Here is a 20,579-nt window from a genome sequence, read left to right on the forward strand (position 1 = left end):
GCGGCCATGGAGATTCTCAAAGGACACTTTCTCCGGCCGGTCAACGAAGTATACGTACGGCACCTCCTGACGACCAGACAGCAGTTCCCTGGTGAGTCCCTCGATGAGTTTTACCAGGCCCTCACAGCTCTCGGGAGAACGTGCGCATGTCTCCAAGTTTCGGCGACGGAGCACATGGAGCTTCTAATCAGAGACGCTTACGTTGCTGGCATGCAGTCTCCTTCTAACCGCCAACGATTGCTAGAGAAGAACGCCCTCAGCCTAGCTGAGGCACGGACTCTTGCAACCACCCTGGAGGTTGCTGACCTGAACGCACGCGCATACGCCCCCGGCCGCGCAGCAACCCCCTGGACTTCATGGCATGCGCCACCCCCATCCTCCGTGGACCCCGACCCCCCCCCCCAAGCCTGCGCCGCGGGTCGCTCCGACAAACTAGCGGGGCCCCGTTGCTATTTCTGTGGCCTCTCAAAGCACCCCCGCCCGCGTTGCCCGGTCCGCTCCGCTCTGTGTAAGAGCTGCGGGAAGAAGGGCCACTACGCGGTGGTCTGCCAGACCAAGTCGGTCACTGCTGTCCCGCGCAGCGACCGCGGATCGCCCCCCCCCCGGGCCCCCCCAGGGCCCCACGCCGCGCACCAACCTCTCCGGCCCGGCTCCCGCAACAGCCCCACGGTCCTCCCGAACCGCGCCCCCAGCTGCCCCGACCGGCCCGCAGACGCCGCTGACACTGCCCCCAGCCGCCACGAGGCTCCCACGGGCGCCGCCATCTTGGGCCCCAGACACCACGTACGGATCCTGGGCGCCGCCATCTTGGGACCCCGACTCTACGTGCGGGTCCTGGGCGCCGCCATCTTGGGCCAACTCGGAAGGCCCTGCAAGCGACTACTCTGCCACTGAAGAGGATCTGGAACTCTCACCACGACTTGCTTCCATCAAGCTCGACCAGTCGCGACCGCGCACGCTCGCCAAGACTACAACAACGGTTCAGCTCAACGGACACAAAACAAGGTGCCTGTTGGACTCCGGGAGCACGGAAAGTTTCGTCCACTCTGACACGGTAAGACACTGCGCGCTCCCCATCCACCCAGTTAAACATAAAATTGAATTGGCCTCAGGTTCGCATTCCGTCCAAATCACCGGGTGCTGCATAGCGGACCTCACAGTCCAGGGGAGGGTTTTCAAAAATTTCAAATTCCTCATTCTCCCCCGTCAATGCGCTCTGGCACTCTTGGGCCTGGACTTCCAGTGCAACCTGCAGAGCTTGACCTTTCAATTCAGCGGCCCTATTACTCCTCTTACTGTTTGCAGCCTCGCGTCCCTCAAAGTGGACCCCCCTTCCTTGTTTGCTAATCTCACCCCAGATTGTAAACCTGTCGCCACTCGGAGTAGACGATACAGTGCCCAGGATTCCCTTTCGCCATTCCCTGTCCCGACATGACCACAACAACCGTCATAAAGGCCCTTCTATCCATCTTCTCCCTGTTCGGTTACCCCGCGTACATCCACAGCGACCGGGGGTCCTCTTTTATGAGTGACAAACTGCGTCAGTTCCTGCTCAGCAGGGGCATAGCCTCTAGCAGGACGACAAGTTATAACCCCCGGGGTAACGGTCAGGTCGAGCGGGAGAATGGCACCATTTGGAAGACCATCCTGCTGGCCCTACGGTCCAGAGATCTCCCTATTCCCCGTGGGCAAGAATTAATTCCCGACGCCCTTCACTCAATCCGGTCTCTCCTCTGTACTACCACTAATCAAACACCTCATGAACGTCTTCTTGTTTTCCCCAGGACGTCGTCCTCAGGATTCCCTCTCCCGACCTGGCTGGCCACCCCCGGGCCCATCTTGCTCCGGAAGCATGTGCGGGTGCACAAGTCCGACCCGTTGGTTGAGCGAGTCCAGTTACTCCAGGCCAACCCGCAGTATGCGTACGTGGAGTATCCCGACGGTCAGCAGGATACAGTCTCGCTCCGGGACCTGGCACCCGCTGGCGTGCGGCCTTCTCCCCCTACACCAACACCTCCCCCCCAACCCCAATTCCCCCCAGCGCCCCCCGGACCCAGCGCATATGCCCCCTCTTCCCGATTACAGTGTCTCCACCACCAGCCCGGGGTACGGAGACACATTTACGGTCAACGCTCCCGGAGGCAAGGACGACCATCGGCCCGACGTCACCAGCTCCACTGCGATGGTCCACCAGAACACCCCAGGCATCCGACAGGCTTATCGTCTCCATCTGATGCGGCCATGGGACCTTTTTTGGACATTTTGTGTTATTCTGTTGTTATTAGTAGTAGTAGTATTGTTTTGCCACGAACCAGTGGGCAGCTCACCCCTATCGATTTTCGCTGCTCATACCACCAGTCCTTGGACACCCCCCCCCCCCCTTCTTTCTCCACAAGGGGTGAATGTGGTGGTATGGATATGAGCACTGCCATTGGTGCAGAGCACTGGCTTCCCATTGGCTCTGGCTGGTCATGTACCTCTCGTCCGATTGGTTGGGACTAGTCATGTGACTGCTCTCCAATTGGTCGAGAGGCAAGTAGGCCCTGCCCAAGTACCCAGAGTTCCCGGCGGTCGGCCATTCTCTGTAGTCGACCACCGGGCTAACAACTAGCTGATTAAAGCCACAGTCCGGATCCTAAATGTGTCTTGAGTCGAATTGATGGTACATCAGTAGGGTCGAAGGGCCGAATGGCCTCCTGCTGCTCCTATTTTCTATGTTTCTATTAATGTTATAGCAGGAAAGCTGAGGTGAAACTTGTGTCATTTAAGTTTCACATTGGAGGTATTAATGACGAAATTGGATGGGGTATAAACCAGGGCGTCGGTGTAGACTCAATGGGCCGAATGGCCTCCTTCTGCACTGTAGATTTCCATGACTCTATGGACAATGCACCAATGGGGGTTGGGGTGGGGGAAGATGTTTTGGGGGTGGGGGGGTTACTAGCATGGCATCAGGGATGAGAAACACTTCAATTCCATGGAGGGACTGGCGTTGTTCTCCTTAGAGAAGATTTGATAGCGATGATCAAAATCATGAAAGGTTTTCATGGACTAAATCAGGATAAATTGTTCCCAGTGGCAGAAGGGGTGACAGATTCAAAATAATTGGCAAAAGGAACAGGGGTGACAGGAGGGTTAATGATCTGGAGCGTGGTGCCTGGAAGAGAGATGAAAGCAGATTCATTAATAACTTTCAAAAGGGAATTGGATAAATACCTGAAGGGGGGAAATTGGCAGGGCCATCAGGAAAGATCAGGGAGCTTAGACTAATTGAATGCTCTGTCAAAGAGATGGTTCAGACATGATGGGCTGAATGGGCTCTTTCTCTGCTGTATCATGCGATGATTCGTAACACTAGTCCAGCTGTGATTGCTTCAAATTTCAAAGTTTAAAAATTTCCCAGAGCAAGCCAAGTAGGTTTCTGTGCCTCTCAATCCAAGAACATTACATAGCGAACAGTAAGAGGCTCACACACATCATTCACAAAGACGCCAAGGAAGTACTCAAAATATAAAAGTAGCAAAGATGATCAGACTCTAGAAATTCAACGTGTCCGACAGTATCCTGAAGTTTAGAGCAGTTTAGACTTGCTAATTTTGGATGATGATAAATGCAGAAGTGTTTTTTTAATTGACAGTGACTGTGGAGCAGATCCAGGTATATCTTATTTGTATACTGTAAGAAGCAATCAAATTACCCTGTATACTTGCTATCCAATACCTGCCATTTGACTTGCCACACACGTTAGTTACAGCTGTCATCTTACCGAAGAGTCCATATTTTCCTCGGAGTGTGGAGGACCAACTAGTCCCTCTCTGCTGCAAAAAGCCAATTATTTGGCATCCCAGAATGCGCGGAAGATAGGTGTCAGCCTCGATAGTATATTGCTTTTGTTTCTCATCAATCTTTTGCTCCAAATGGACTGTAGGAAGAGAAAAACAAGAACAGATAAAACATTATCGTCTTTCCCATGGATGAGAGACAAGTAGAGAGACGACTGGGGCTGTGATAAGCCGGGACACCGCCTAATATTGAAATTCTCACTACTCTTACTGGGGCTGGTGGGGAGCGGGGTCAACTTCCACCCGGTATGGTATACTCATATTCTGAGAGAGATCTATTGTAGAAAGGGCAACAGGTCATCTTGTGAGACAACATTACCATGCCTTCAGGCTGAATCTCCAAAGGAAATGGGGTGGACTTCTCTTTTGTTGGAACTGTTGAGGCTGTTCATTCCATTTGATCCCCAACCCGCCACTATCCCACCCAACACCCATACCTTACCCAACCTGTCTTTCATCCCTCCCAAGCCCAGCACTGTATTATTAAAAAAAATAAAAACCTACTTCATCCTCACCAATCTATCTGTTGCAGATGCATCTATCCATGACAGTATTGGTAGGAGTTACCGTCTTCACATTGAGGATACCCTCCATCATGTTGTGCAATGTTGTGCAAAATGGGATAGATCTGGCAACTCAAGACTGGGCATCCATGAGGTGCTGTAGGCCATCAGCAGCAGCAGAATTGTGCAGGACCACAACCTGTAACCTCCTGGGCTTGGTATATCTCCGACTTTACCATTACCATCAAGCCGGGGGTCAATCCTAGTTCAATGAAGAGTGTAGGAGGGCATGCCAGCAGCAACATCAGGCATACCGAAAAATTAAGTGTCAACATGGTGAAGCTACCAACACAGGACTGCTTGCATGTCAAAGATTGAAAGCAGCAAGTGATAGACACGGCTCAGTGATGCCATAACAAAATGGATCAGATTGAAGCCATGTAGTCTTGCTACATTCAGTCCTAAATGGTGGTGGTGCACAATTAAACAAATAACTGAGGGAAGAGGCGCCACAAATAACTCCATGCTGAATGTTGAGGAAGTCCAGCAAAAGAGAAGGCTAAACCAATTTCAGCCAGAGTGTCGCATGGATGATCAAACCCAGCAATACAGATGTCAGTCTTCCGTCAACTCGATTTATTCCATGTGATATCAAGGGATGGCTGAAGGCACTGGATCCTGAAAAGGCTATGAGCCCTGACAATATTCCAGCAATAGTATTGAAGACTTGTGCTCCAGAACTTGCCGCACCCCTAGACAAGCTGTTCCAGTACATCACAGCACTGGCATCTACTCACAATATGAAAAATTGCTCAGGTATGTCCTGTAAAAAGCAGGACAAAACCAATTACCACCCCATCAGTCTGCTCTTGACCATCGACAATGTGATAGAAGGGGTTGTCGACGGCAGTATCAAGCGGCACTTGCTGAGCAATAACCTGCTCACTGACGCTCAGATTGAACTGAGTGGCTTACAGACCATTTCAGAGGGCAGTTGGGAGTCAACCACATTTCTGTCGGTCTGGAGTCACATGTAGGCCAGACCGGGTAAGGATAGCAAATTTCCTTCCCTGGAGGGCATTGGTGAAGCAAGTGATTCCCAAGTAGTGATTACGAACCCCATTCCCAGGGTTTCCGGTTTTCAGCAGTTCCATTTAAGGGTGCAGGCTGGTTGAGGTCGCAGTTCATTGCTGACCTGGTTGGCTCCATGGCATGGCGTGTCCTCCGCTGTTTAATGGCGTCGGGGTAACTTTTCAATTGGCTGTGATTCACAGCACTTCAGAGACCTTGCGAATCGTGGTTGGGATCAAGAAACCTTTTGAATGTTATGTTGAAAAGGTATTATCCACGCTCTCCCATAGCCTTCACACCCCCATTGTGGTCCCTCATATATCTCATACTAAGCTATTGCACTTTCATGTCGATTCATCCATAATATGCTAGAAATAAAATTGATCCCAATTGTGACCATTGGATGTGTTTAAAAAGCTTTGAAAAAAAAAATTAATTCATAAAAATTGCTTTCACTACAGTCCAATACAAATATCAACCATTCAGACTCATTATTGTATCAGTAATAAAAATTGTAAGCACTTGAAACCTCTTAACTTATATTAAATATTATGAAATTGACAGAAGAGATCACAGAGCAAGAGTTGTCAATACAGCAATGTTTAGCCTGGGGGACTGCACATTTTATGAACAAATGTCAAAGCACATTTTATGAACAAATTACTTAAAAAAAACATTTTTTTTAACACTCTCACTGTAGGATTTGTTGTTTTATATAAGTGTAGAGCAGGCAAATGGCATGGAAGTTCAATAGCTTGTCAAGGAGAGTTTGAGGGGCAATGGGGGAGGGGGAGGGGTTTTAGAAGCATTAAGGTGCATGAAGTGGCATGGATGGTGCATGGGGAGTGAGGGCTTTATTGGAGTCCCAAAATACTGAGGTGGGCCTTTTCTACAGCCCGACTCTGTAACCAGCAGCCTCTGAACTCTTTCCAGGGGCAGCAAGCCTGATTCCTGTTATCTCCCGCAGCACCCCACAGCCCTCAACCCCCAGTCTTTGCAGGAACTTTCTTCCGAGGTGCAAGCAGGGAGCCGGGAAATTACGTGACTCCTGCCACCCCCCCTGAAGGACGTAAATCTAGCCCCCTCTGCTGGTGCATGTGTGTATGATAGCTTTAATTGGAGAAAAAGCACTTTGCAATTTTTAATATTTTAATACACTGCACTGGGAGATACCACCTCCAACCTCATGAAGTTTGGCCTCTATATAGTTAGCACTGCTGCCTCACAGCGCCAGGGCCCGGGTTCGATTCCGGCCTTGGGCAACCGTCTGTGTGGAGTTTGCACGTCCTCCCCGTGTCTACGTGGGTTTCCTCTGGGTGCTCCGGTTTCCTCCCACAATCTAATGATGTGGGACATTAGGTGAACTGGCCATGGTTAATTTCCCCTTAGTATCGAAAGATGTGCAGGTTAGGCTACGGGGCCAAGGGGATAGGATAGTGTAGGCAGGAATTGGACCTGGTGGGGTGCTCTTTCAGAGGGACGGTGCCAATGGGCTGAATGTCCTCCTTCTGTACTGTAGGCTCTATGATTCTATTCAGCACATTATTAAAGGGTGCAGCCCTTTTGAGCTATTGTAGAATTTGTATCAAAATGACTGGCTTTTCATAAAGTAGCAATGGACATATGCATATCTACAGAAGTTAAACAGACAACAAAAAAGGCAACGTCGATTTGTACTAGGTACTGGGTGAAAGTATAATTAAAACAGCAATCCTAGCGTGGCTCAGCTACTGCATTGTCTTCCTGTCTCCTTCCTAACCCCTCGCACAGCAGCAATGGCTGAGATGGAGAACCCAGAATCAAATACTCCCCACAGCCAACTCAGTATCTTCAGCAATCCTCCGATATGTTGTACAGCAGCGCTTCGCCTAAACATTCTTCAATATTTTAAGAGAAACATTTTGATCATGAAGACAAACAAATAAAACTCGGGATCGGGCAGAGGAATAACAGGCAAATACCTCTGAGGCAACCTAAAACCATCAGAGGACCTCACTGCATCATCATTAATGAACAGTTTTAATGCAGGTTTTACCTCAGCCATGTTCAGAACAATATTACTTATGAGGTGTCAGAATGCTGACTGAAGAGAGGTGGAAACTAAATAAAAACAAAATGCTGGAAATACTTAGCAGGCCTGGCAGCATCCATGGAGAAAGAAAGAGAATTTACCTAGAGTTGAATGTGTTTTCTGAACTTTGACAAGTCATATAATATAATCTTTATTAGTGTTACAAGTAGGCTTACATTAACACTGCAAGGAAATTACTGTGAAAATCCCCTAGTCGCCTCACTCCGGCACCTGTGCGGGTACACTGAGGGAGAATTCAGAATGGCCAATTCTTTCTAGATTATGGGAGGAAACCGGAGCACCCGGGGGAAAACCCACGCAGACACTGGGAGAACATGCAGACTCCGCACAGTGACCCAAGCCGGGAATCGAACCCTGGGTCCCTGGCGCTGTGAAGCAACAGTGCTAACCACTTTGCGACCGTGCCACCTAACTTGAAAAGTTAACCCTGTTTCTCTCACTGCAGAAGCTGCGAGACCTACTGAGCATTTCCAGCACTTTCTGTTTTATTTCTGTGTTGTAATTCAATGGGAGGACATTTCCCACGCAGCATGTTTCTCGGTGACAGGAGTTGACATGTCTCTGGTCGGCGGCGGGATCTTCTGCTCTCGCTACTGTCAATGGGATTTCCCACAGAATCCACCCACTGTCTCCAGGAAACTTGCAGTGGGGCGTGCCATCGGCGGGACCGGAAGATCCCTCTGACGAGTACGGCTGGAAATCCCCCCCCCCCCCCCCCCGGCACCCAATGTCTTCATGACCACAAGATGGATGCTCTACTGGTGTGATCTGACATATGCAATCTTGCCAAAGTTTATAAAGTTCCCTGCTCCAGCTTCTACAGAAATATGTTCTTCTCCTTCAATTCTTCATGTCAGATATAAAAATGACAATGCACAGACAGAGGGACCAGACAGTCAAAGGGTTTCAGTGGAAACCCAAGAGTCAGCACAAGGGCCGATTAAATGCTTCCAGTCTGGTGATAAAAGTCAGAAATAAGTAGCGGATGAGGAAAACTAGCCAATTATTCATCGCTCTATTTATTTCACATGCTTGTATTTCTTTTTAACGAGACAGTTATGATCACAAAATGCACTTCAATACTCTTCAGTTTCTTGTTTGAAACCATGACGTGATTGTCTGCTGACTCAAACAGAGAGTATATTAAATTTACACACAGCCAGTTCTCCGGTGAGTCAGACTAAAACCGATAGCAAAGGAAACAATAGTTTGAAACAAAAATGGAAAACACGACAGGAAATACACTGGAGAACTCCAGAGATACAAGGAAAATACACAGTAAAACCCTGGAGAATACTGGAGGTGGCATGGAGGCACAGCGGTTAGCACTGCTGCCTCACAGCGTTCAATTCCGGCCTTGTGTGATTCCTGTGTGGAGTTTGCACGTTCTCCCCATGTCTGCCTGGATTTCCTCCGGGTGCTCCCGTTTCATCCCACAGTCCAAAGATGTGCAGTTAGAAGGACTGGCCATGATCAATGTGCAAGGCGATTGGGATAGGGCAAGGGAGTGGGCCTAAGTAGAGTGCTCTTTTGAAGGGTCGTGCATACTCGATGGGCCAAATGGCATCTTTTTGCTCTATAGGGATTATATGGAGCACACTGGAAATATACTGAAAATTCACAGTAAAACAGGATAATATTTTGTAATGAACCCTGGTAGTGACATGCCCCACAGCAACATCACGGTGGGATATGCTGACTGGCCAGAAGTGGTCCAGAAATGTTTTAAAACTGTTCTTCTTTGAACTCCTTGTGGATTGGGGGCAACAGGAACACTTTCCCAAAGACCCAGTCTTCCAGTAATCTGTGGGCCTCCCCAGTCCTGGCATGCCCCTGCAAGTTGGGGAATTCCAGACTGACATTCCCATGATCGCTCCGCTATAGTAACCCTGACCTGACCACAGCTGCGGCCTCCTGTCACTAAGTCCCTTCTCCCGATCACCAACCAGGTGGTGGCCAATCTTGCTAGGTGTTTGGGTCGGACTCTGAAAATAGTTATGCAACATCCCAAACCCCAACCTGGTCTTCCAGGCACGCACGCCCCTCCCACGCCTCCCCCCCCCCCCCCCACCTTGCAAAAAAATAGGCAATATTAATTCAGCAGTTTGTTATTGTATTCTGGCTGACTTTAAGGAAGTATTTCTATCTGTGAGATGTTCAAATGTACCATATCACATAATCACACGCTACCTCCAGAACAACAGAAATTGTACTTCAATTGATTTTGTGAAATACTTTGACAGGTTTTGATATGAAAGGTGATGTGTTGGGTAAGCTGCGTCTACGCGGACTGCGTTTGATGCAGTAGAGAGAGAGACAGGCCTCCAACACTTGAAGAAACGCAACACGATTTTATTGAACAACTAACTATAATACATGCTTAGCTGTGGGTTGACACTATGCTGACTTGACTGGAGACCTGAGGCTAACCTGACCAGACTATCTTACTACCACATGGTGTTTGTTTTAGTTGCTGCTCACGAGCTCTGACTGTCTCAGAGGCTGGATCCCGAGAGAGAGGGAAAACTAGTGCCCTCTGGCTTTATAGTGGCCGTGTCCTGTCTGGTGATTGGCTGCTGTGTTCTGTGTGCTCACTGGTCACCATGTGTGTCAATCACTGCCTGTCTGCATACCATCATATACCTAGATGTATATTATGACATCTCAACCCCTTTTAAAAAAAAAAATGTGTTCAGGTCAATAAATAGTGAATATGTGTACAGGCACCTGACTATATACAGAATACGTTAACTTATATACATGGGAAGGTGTCTAGTGCAGATAGAGGGCAGATAACACATGAGAAAAAACCAGTATGTACAGATGTGTAAACGATGAGATAACAAGGTAATGCAACAGTAGGTCTATAAATTCAGTCGGGCGACGGATTCTGGTTGACCGCCTCAAGGGTGGGTCAGAGGCCGCCTGCACTTGAAAGGGTGGAACTGCCTCCAATGCGGTGGTCGCAGAGGTTGGTAGAATAACTGGCAGATTGGTGGCTTTGTGGAAGGGCGCGTCCTGAGGAAGCAGAGTACGAGGCAGGACATCACGGTCGGGTGGCGGGCGTGGAAGTCTACGCAGTGCCCGCCTGTTACGCCTGGTCCGTCTTGACCGTGAATTTGGGGAGGCCATACACATAATCATGGAACTTGTCGATCCCTGTGAGGAGGACCAGGCATTCCTTTTCATTCTGAGCGTATCAGGCATAAGAACGAGGAACGATCTCAGGGCCACTTGCTTGACCACCACAGCTGTGGCGGACCAGCCACCGTCAGGTAGCTGAACACGAACTCGGTCAGCAGGGACCAGATCGGGGAGATCTGTGGCATGGGCGTCGTATGCCGATTCGCATTGGGCCCGTGACTGCTGCATCCTCTGTATGACTGGGAAGTTGTCACGGTCCGGAATGTGGATAGCGGGCATCGTCGTTCGCAGTGTACGGTTCGTGAGGAGCTGCGCTGGGGACAGAGGAGTCGCCCTGTAGGCCAACAGCGCCAGGTTGAAATCAGAACCCGAGTCAGCAGCTTTAAACAATAGTCTTTTAAAGATATGGACCCCTTTTTCAGCCTTCCCATTCGACTGGGGGTAGTAGGGGCTGGATGCGACGTGCCGAAAGTTGTACAGCCGGGCAAAATCTGTCCACTCCTGGCTGAAGAAGCAGGGGCTGTTGTCACTCATCACCGTGAGTGGGATCCCATGCCGGACGAAAGTTTCCTTGCATGCCTTAATTACCGTTGCTGACGTGAGGTCAGACAGTCTGACCACTTCGGGATAGTTGGAAAAGTAGTCCACTAGGAGGACATAGTCTCGACCCTTGACATGGACCAGGTCAACACCAACTTTGGGCCATGTGGAGGTCACCATTTCATGCGGCTGTAGAGTCTCTTTAGACTGAGCCGGCTCGAACCTTTGACACGTCGGGCAATTGAGGACCGTGTTGGCGATATCTTGGCTGTTTCGTTGGCGGGGTCGAAAAACGCCAGCACCGGGGTCTTGGTAAGTTTTGCCCTTAGCTCATGCCACTCTTGCTCATGAGCGGGTAGCCACTGGAAGTCCGTAGTTTTATTAACGAGATGGCGGAGGGCTGTGGTGTTTGACACCAGGTTGGGGATAAACTTCCCAAGGAAGTTGACCATCCCTAGAAAGCAGAGGACTGCCTTCTTGTCCTCCGGGGTCTTCATGGCGTTGATCGCCGAAACCTTGTCCGCATCTGACTGCACGTCGTGCTGCGAAATGTGGTCGCCGAGGAATTTGATTTCTGATTGACCGAATGAGCATTTGGCTCTGTTGAGTCGGAGGCCATGCTCGTGGATCCTGTGGAACACTCGTTTGAGGCGATTGATGTGCTCGAGGAGTTGTGGACCAGATAATGACATCGTCGATGTACACTCGCACCCCCTCAATGCCCTCCATCATTTGTTCCATTATGGAGTGGAACACCTCTGAGGCGGAGATGATGCCAAAGGGCATTCGGTTGTAACAGTAACAACCAAATGTGGTATTGAATGTGCACAGCTTTTGACTGGACGCGTCCAGCTGTATTTGCCAAAACCCCTTGGAGGTGTCCAGCTTCGTGAAGAATTTGGCATGAGCCATCTCGCTGGTTAGCTCTTCTCATTTAGGTATTGAGTAGTGTTCCCTCATGATGTTACGGTTCAAATCTTTGTGGTTGATACAGATTCGAAGTTACCCTGACGGCTTCTTGACGTAAACCATGGAGCTAACCCAGTCCGTGGGTTCAGTGACCTTTAAAATGACGCCCTGGTACTCGAGGTCTTGCAGCTGCTGCTTGAGACGGTCCTTGAGGGGTGCCGGCATCTGACAGGGGTGGCATTTGGCTTCAATAGGATTTTGAATCGGTAAGGGAGTGTGCCCATACCTTCGAACACGCTATGGTATTGCGCTATGATGTCATCGAGTTGAGCTTGGAAGTTATCATCTGATGAGGCTGTTGCCTGTGCGGGTGACATGGTGTGAACTCCCTGCACTGGGTTCAGGAGTTTGCAGGCCCGAGCACCGAGCAGGGAAGCTCTGTTGGTTCCTACAATTTCAAATCGCAGCGTTGCTTTTGATGACCTATTGGACACCGCAAACTAGCATGAGCCACTGGCAGCAATGGCATTGCCACTGTAGTCGAGGAGCTGGCAGGCCGGTGGAAGAATGCTTGGTTTGACACGGGTGGTGTCGAGGTCAGACTTTGAAATTGGGTTTGCTGAAGCGCCGGTGTCCAGTTTGAAACGTATGCGAGCCTTGTTAACCGTAAGGGTGGCACACCACTCATCGTCCGGATCAACGCTCAGGATTGGGAGTTGTTTCACCATCGTTGAGAAAGGCAGCGCATGCTTAGTGATGATGCCCACCCGGAATGGGGATTTGAGGCCCTCAGCGTCTGGATCAGGTAGACTGTCGGGGTCAGAGTCTGTCACGGGCTGCTGTACCGATCGGATGCTCCTGCGCTGTGGTTGGGATCACTGTGTGCTGGGCAGTGGAGCAGATCTGCAAAGGGCTGCGTAGTGGCCAAGCTTGCCACACAGGAGACAGCGTCGAGATTTTGCGGAACATTGCCGCTTTAAATGGGCAGAGCCACAATTGGTACATATCATGGCGCCGATGTCAGGACATTCCGTGCGCCACCACACATGCAGTGCGGTCGAACGACGTGCGCGGGCTGGTCGTCGGTCTCGCCGTCCCCTCGGTCGTGGCGCGCATGCGCTGGAGCCCGGGAAAAGCGCGCAAAATGGCCACTCTCATCCAGACTCAGGCCCTGCATTTGCTTGATGGCCTGCACCCGTTCTGTCTCATGGGGGTTTTGCCGTGCCGTTTCTGCCACCCTGATGTGGGAGTACCGGTTGTTAGCATGTTCGTGGAGGACGCAGGTTTAGATAGCGATGGTGAGGGTGAGCTGCTGGTGAAGGGAGTTGGAGTGGACCCCGAAAACGATTTGATCCCGGATCATGGAATCAGTTGTCGAGTCATAGTTGCAGGACTGCGCGAGGATGCGATGATGGGTTAAAAAGGACTGAAAAGGTTCATCCTTACCCTGAAGCCTCTGCTGGAAAATGTACCGTTCAAAGCTCTCATTCACCTCAATGTCGCAGTGGCTGTCAAACTTCAGCAGAGTAAGAAGTCTTACAACCCCAGGTTAAAGTCCAACAGGTTTGTTTCAAACATGAGCTTTCGGAGCGTGGGTCTTGTGGGTATGTCTGGTGGTTGTCATGGGTTTGTCCAGTTACATATTAGGAGTCTGGAAGATGAAGGGCTAATTCCTCACAGTGAAATGTCTGACTTGTGTGTGTGTCTGTGTGTGTGTGGGGGGGAGATAGCAAAGGTATTGACAGCGTTTATGAACGAGATGGGAGGAGTGGATCCGTGACGGTTTCTGCACCCGGGGGAATGGAACTCTCCTTTTCTCCAGCGCATGAAGTATATTTGCGCATTGACTTATTCATAATGGGAAGGTCTTTGCTGCCGGGGGTGAGGAAAACGGAATATTCCATGATAGTTATTTCAAATCATGCCCCACATCTGGTAGATGTTGTATTGGAGACGGGGCTGCTGGCAGATCTGAGGTTGTGGGTAAGAATATCAACGGCACAACCATCGGTTTGCCCCTGGGAGTATGGATGGGGGGTTTCGAGCATGGCGGCGGGCGGGGTTGGGGAGTGTGGGCGATATGTTCCTGGAAAGGAGCTTTGCGAGTTTGAGGAGCTTGGAGGAGAAATTTGGTCTGGTAAGGGGAAACGATTTCAGGTACCTACAGTTGCGGGACTTTGTCCGTAGACAGGTCCCACCTTTCGCACGCCTCCCGCCAATGTGGATCCAAGACAGAACAGTCTCTAGGGGGGAAGAAGGGGAGGGTAGAGTCTCTGATATTTATAAGGTGCTCATGAAGGGGGAAGGGTCCCAATCAGAGGAACTGAAACTCAAATGGGAGGAGGAGCTAGGCGGGGAAATAGAGGACAGGCTGTGGGCAGAAGCCCTGAGTAGGGTAAATTCGACCGCAACATGTGCCAGGCTTGGCCTGATTCAATTTAAGGTCGTTCACCGGGCCCACATGATGGTGCCTCGGATGAGCAAATTCTTTGGGATAGAGGACAAATGCGCTAGGTGCGTAGGAGGACCAGCGAACCACGTACACATGTTTTGGACATGTCCGATGCTTAGGGGGTACTGGGAGGGATTTGCGGGGTTCATGTCCCGGGTGCTAAAAACAAGGATGGCGATGGGTCCAGGGGTGGCAATTTTTGGGATTTCGGAGGACCCGGGAGTCCAGGGTGATGTTTTGGCCTTTGCTTCCCTGATAGCCCGGCGACTAATATTATTGGCGTGGAGGGACTCAAAGCCCCCGAAGACTGAGTTGTGGCTTTCGGACATGTCGAGTTTTCTGGGTATGGAAACAATTAAGTTCGCCTTGAGGGGATCTGAACAGGGGTTCGCCCGAAGGTGGCAACCATTCATTGACTTCTTTGCGGGAGAGTGAGCGCCAGCAGGGGGGGGGGATGTTTGCACATTTTTGCCTTTTTTGCTTTCTTTTTGTTGATGTCTGTAACTGTTTACAAAGCCAAAAACTACCTCAATAAAACTGTTTGTTTAAAAAAAAGAATATCAAGGGCAATCGATGAGTACGTGGATTTAATAAGAATGGGGAGATTTTGCCCTCGGTTCAGTGGGAGGCCCTTGAAGGCAGTGGTGAGAGGGGAGATAATCTCGCATGTAGGCAATTCTGGAAATTGAACCAGAGCCCTGTCCCTTAGTGGCCATATTTGGGGTGTCAGACTTTCCAGAGCTGCAGATGGGTTTGGGGACTGATGTCCTGACCTTAGCCTCGCTGATGGCTTGGAGGTCAGCTTCTCAGGGCCTCAGCGTGTCTGGGAGATCTGGTGGAGTTCCTATATCTTGCGGAAATCAAGTGCACCATGAGGGGAGCACTTGAGGGGTTCTAGCGAAGATGGCAGCTGTTTATTTGTATTTCAAAGAGCTGGTCACCATTAGTTGCTAAAGTAGGAGGTGGTGGGGGCGGGGGGGGGGGGGGGGGGGTTGTGTTTTAGATCTAAATGATGCATCTGTTTCAGCTCCCCAAAGATTGGAGTTGAGCAGAAAAACTTTGATTTGCTTCTGCAGCTGAATGAAGATGACCTAATCGGTTTAAAAATCTAGTTCCTATTTCCATGGTTATGGGACCACGTATGTGGCCTAATGTGTCCATTTACCATCACAATCTGCTGCTTTATTCGCTGATCAGTAACAAAGAGGCGACCAAAAAACGCCCCCGGAGACAGTTTCGAAAATGTTCCATTGTGGCATTCCTAAACACTGAAAAATAATGCTGAACATTTTCACGATTGGATCGTATGCGTGAGATTTCTCAGATCGTACTAACCTGACACAGTAGCTGTTTCTTGCATTACATTGTTAAGTGATACAAAAAATGCGATTTTCTGTCCAGGGACTCTGGTCACATTGCCAGACAGGATTATGGGATTCCCATGCTTTGTGAATTTAGCTTCCAGCTGGGAGAAAAACATCTGCTCCCCATCAAGACTTTGCAAGCTTGTCCACCCCTAGAAAAAAGACACCAGTCATAAAAAGCCTACGATACTGAAACAGTGTCTTGCCAAATAACTTGCATCGACCACAACTGGAGGATGACATTGTGAAATCTAAGGACAATAATGCAGACACACCCAAATCTCGGAATCTTTTTTACAATGATTAAGCATGATAAGAACACATGTTCAACCCCGTTAAATTATCAGACATTTGAGAAAGTGATCAAAAAATATTGAATTATAGAAGCAGGCCATTCAGTCCATCGGATTTGCACCGATCCTCTGAAAGAGCACTTTCCAGGTCCGCTCCCCCAACCAAGGGAAATTTAGCATGGCAAATCCACCTAACCTGCACATGTTTAGTCTGAGGGAGGAAATCGGAGCACACAGGGGAAACCCAGACAAAAAGGGGAAACTATACAAACTCCACACAGACATAGGACATAGAACAGTACAGCACAGCACAGGCCTTTCAGCCTACGATGTTGTGCCGACCATTTATCCTAATCTAAGGTCAACCTAATCTACACCCCTTCAATTTAGACATAGACATAGAACATACAGTGCAGAAAGAGGCCATTCGGCCCATCGAATTTAAACCGACCCACTTAAGCCCCCACTTCCACCGTATTCTTGTAACCCAATAACCCCTTCTAATTGTCACTAAGGACAATTTATCATGGCCAATCCACCTAACCTGCACGTCTTTGGACTGTGGGAGGAAACCAGAGGAAGCCCACGCACACACGGGGAGAACGTGCAGACTCCACACAGACAGTGACCCAGCAGGGAATCAAACCTGGGACCCTGGCACTGTGAAGCCACAGTGCTATCCACTTGTGCTACCCACAAAATTTACTGCTGTCCATGTGCCTGTCCAAGAGTCACTTAAATGGCCTAATGACTCTGACTCCACCACCTCTGCTGGCAGTGCATTCGACACACCCAACACTCTGTGTAAAGAACCTACCTCTGACATATCCCCTACACCTTCCTCCAATCACCTTAAAATTATGTCCCCTCGTGGCAGCCATTTCCACCCTGGGGAAAAGTCTCTGGGTATCCACTCTATCCATGCATCTCATCACCTTGTACACCTCTATCAAGTCACCTCTCTGCCTTCTTCGTTCCAGTGAGAAAAGCCCTAGCTCCCTCAAACTTTCTTCATAAGACATGCCCTCCAGTCCAGACAGCATCCTGGTAAATCTCCTCTGTACCTTCTCCAAAGCATCCACATCCTTCCTATAATGAGGCGACCAGAACTGGACACAATATTCCAAGTGTGGTCCAACTAGAGTTTTATAAAGCTGCAGCAAAAACTCACGGCTCTTAAACTCAATCCCCCTGTTCATGAAAGCCAACACACCATACGCCTTCTTAACAACCCTATCAACCTGGGTGGCAACTTTGAGGGATCTATGTACGTGGACCCCAAGATCCCTCTGTTCCTCCACACTTCCAAGAATCCTGCCTTTAACCCTGTATTCAGCATTCAAATTCGACCTTCCAAAATGAATCACTTCACATTTATCAAGGTTGAACTCCAGCTGCCACTTTTCAGCCCAGCTCTGCATCCTGTCAAGTCCTGTTGTAACCTACAACAATCCTCAACACTATCTACAACTCCACTAACCTTCGTGTCATCGGCAAACTCACTAACTCACCCTTCCACTTCCTCATCCAAGTTATTTATAAAAAGCACAAAGAGCAGAGATCCCAGAACAGATCCTTGCGGGACACCACTGGTCACCGATCTCCAGGAGAAATACGTTCCATCCATTACCACTCGCTGTCTTCTTTCGGCCAGCCAATTCTGTGTCCAGACAGCCAAATTTCCCTGTATCCCATGCCCTCGAACTTTCTGAATGAACCTATCATGGGAAACCTTATCAAATGCCTTACTGAAATCCATATACACCACATCCACTGCCCGACCTTCATCAATGTGTCTCGTCACATGCTCAAAGAATTCAATGAAGCTTGTGAGGCATGACCTGCCCCTCACAAAGCCATGCTGACTATCTTTAATCAAACTATGTTTTTCTAAATAATTATAAATCCTGGGCGCGATTCTCCGCTCCCCAAGCCGCGTGGGAGAATCGCGGGAGGGCCCCCTGACAAATTTCACGCCCCCCTCGCGATTCTCCCCCCCCCCCCCCCCCCGGGAAGAATCGCCGCTCGCCGTTTTTCACGGCGACGGGTGATTCTCCGACCCGGATGGGCCGAGCGGCCTGCCGTTCGCGACCGTTTCTCGACGGCGGCAACCACACCTGGTCGCCGCCGTCGTGAAATGGGTGTGGAGATGCCCGTTTGGGGCTTGTAGGGGGCCTGGTGGGGAATGAGCACCACGACTGTGCTCGGGAGGGGACAGGCCCGCAATCGGTGCCCACCGATCGTCGGGCCAGCGTCTCAATCGGACGCACTATTTCCCCTCCGCCGCCCCGCAAGATCAAGCCGCCACGTCTCCTTCACCTTACCATTCTTTCCTCATCTCAGTGGGACAAAACTATCCAGCACTCGCAGCAAGTGCTCCTTAAACAACCCCCACAATAATGTTGTGCATTTCCCTCAGAACAATTGTTCCCACTTTAAACTCCTCAGCTCCTGTCTACTAGCAGTATAATTTCCCGTCCCCCAATTAAATACCTTCCCACACTGTCTGTTACTATCTTTCTTCTTTCTTGTTTCTGACTTCCACCCACACTGACTCAGTAGACAAACCCTCCTCAACCACCTCCTTTTCTGCAGCTGTGGTGCACTCCCTAATTAACAGTGCCACTCCCCCTCCTCTTTTACCTCCCTTCCTATTCTTCTGAAAACATCTAAACCCCGGAACATCTAACAACCATTCCTGCCCCTGTGAAATCCATGTCTCCGGAATGGCCACAACATCGTAGTTCCAAGTACGATGGTACTCTAAGTACATCTCCCTTATTCCTGACATTCCTTGCATTGAAACAGACACACTTTAACCTATTTCACCGAGTGCAACTTTGCCCCATCAACAGTCTATCCTTCCTTACAGACTTACTGCATACTATTTCTGCCTGTTCAATAGCTACTCAATCCTCTGATCCATAGCTCTGGTTCCCATCCTCCTGCCGAACTAGTTTAAACCCTCCCGAAGAGCTCTAGCAAACCTCCCACCCAGGATATTGGTGCCCCTCCAGTTTAGGTGCAATCCGTCCTTCATGTACAGGTCCCACCTTACCCAGAAGATATCCCAATGATCCACATATCTGAAGCCTTCCCTCCTACACCAGCCCTATAGCCACGTGTTCAGCTGCACTCACTCTCTGTTCTTTGCCTCACTTGCACGTGGCACCGATAACAATCATGAGATCACTAATCTTCCAACCTAACTCCCTAAAATCATTTTTTAGATCCTCATCCCTTTTCTTAGCTATGTCGTTGGTGCCTATGTGCACGTAGACTTCTGGTTGCTTTCTCTCCCCCTTAAGAATCCTGTAGACTCGATCTGAGACATACCTGGCCGTGTCACCCGGGAGGCAACATACCTTCCGGGAGTCTCGCTCGCGACCACAGAATCGCCTATCTATTCCCCTAACCATTGAGTCTCCTATCACTATTGCTTTTCTATTTTCCCACCTTTCCTTCTGAGCCACAGAGCTAGACTCAGTGCCAGAGACCTGGTTGCTAGGGCCTTCCCCCGGTAGGTCATTCCCCCCCAACAGCATCCAAAACGGTATACTTGTTTTGAAGGGGAACAGCCACGAGGGATCCCTGCACTGTCTGCCCGTTTGTTTTCCTTCCCCTGACTGTAACCCAGCTACTCTTATCTGTACCTTGGGTGTGGTTACCTCCCTGTAACTCTTCTCCATGACCCCCTCTACCTCCCGGATAATCCAAAGTTCATCCAGCTCCAGCTCCAGTTCCCTAACATGGTCTCTGAGGAGCTGGAGTTGGGTGCACTTCCCGCAGGTATAGTCAGCGGGGACACCGGTGGTATCCCTCACCACCCACATCCTACAGGAAGAGCATGCAACTGCCCTAGCCTCCATCCCCTCTTACCTTACAGAATATAGCTGCCCTGTGGATCAACTGGAACTCCGCCCTCTGACTCTGCTCCCAGTCAGCTGCACTCTCTGTAAACTCCCGGCTCCGTTTATGCTCTTTGAGGAAATGTCTCCTCGCCTAACTCCCTCAGTCACCAAACTCTCACTATAGCACTCAAATGCACCCAAATTCTGCACTCAGTGCAAAGAAAGACATTCACCCAAGGCTGGACTAGACCACACCCATGGCTCTGTGAGGCAGCAGTTATAACCACTGTCCTACCATCTCACTATGCCACCAAAGTGGCAGCACAGTGTGCCCCATTACGTTTGGATGCATCTTCACGATAAAAAGCTGGGGAATAATTGGTATCTTTACCACATAGTTTGTTTTTTATTATTCTTTCATGGATGTCGGTGTCGCTGGCTGGGCCAGAATTTGTTGCCCATCCCTAATTGCCCTTGATGAGGTATTTAAGAGTCAACCACATTGTGATCTGGTGGAG

The 20,579-nt window shown here is 49.7% G+C and overlaps 1 protein-coding gene across 1 annotated transcript in view; it reads right to left on the reverse strand.

Annotated features, from left to right (window-relative positions):
* The window catches only part of LOC119978346, a 439,995-nt gene that overhangs the window by 220,328 nt on the left and 199,088 nt on the right, over positions 1–20,579 (reverse strand). The window contains exons 24-25 of the mRNA XM_038819919.1: positions 15,889–16,069; positions 3,767–3,922 (exon numbers count right to left, since the gene is read on the reverse strand). Coding sequence (XP_038675847.1) covers positions 3,767–3,922; positions 15,889–16,069 — 337 coding nt within the window. The remainder of the gene's footprint in view (positions 1–3,766; positions 3,923–15,888; positions 16,070–20,579) is intronic.

Source organism: Scyliorhinus canicula, chromosome 15 (genome assembly GCF_902713615.1).
Source record: "Scyliorhinus canicula chromosome 15, sScyCan1.1, whole genome shotgun sequence".
Taxonomy (NCBI): domain Eukaryota; kingdom Metazoa; phylum Chordata; class Chondrichthyes; order Carcharhiniformes; family Scyliorhinidae; genus Scyliorhinus; species Scyliorhinus canicula.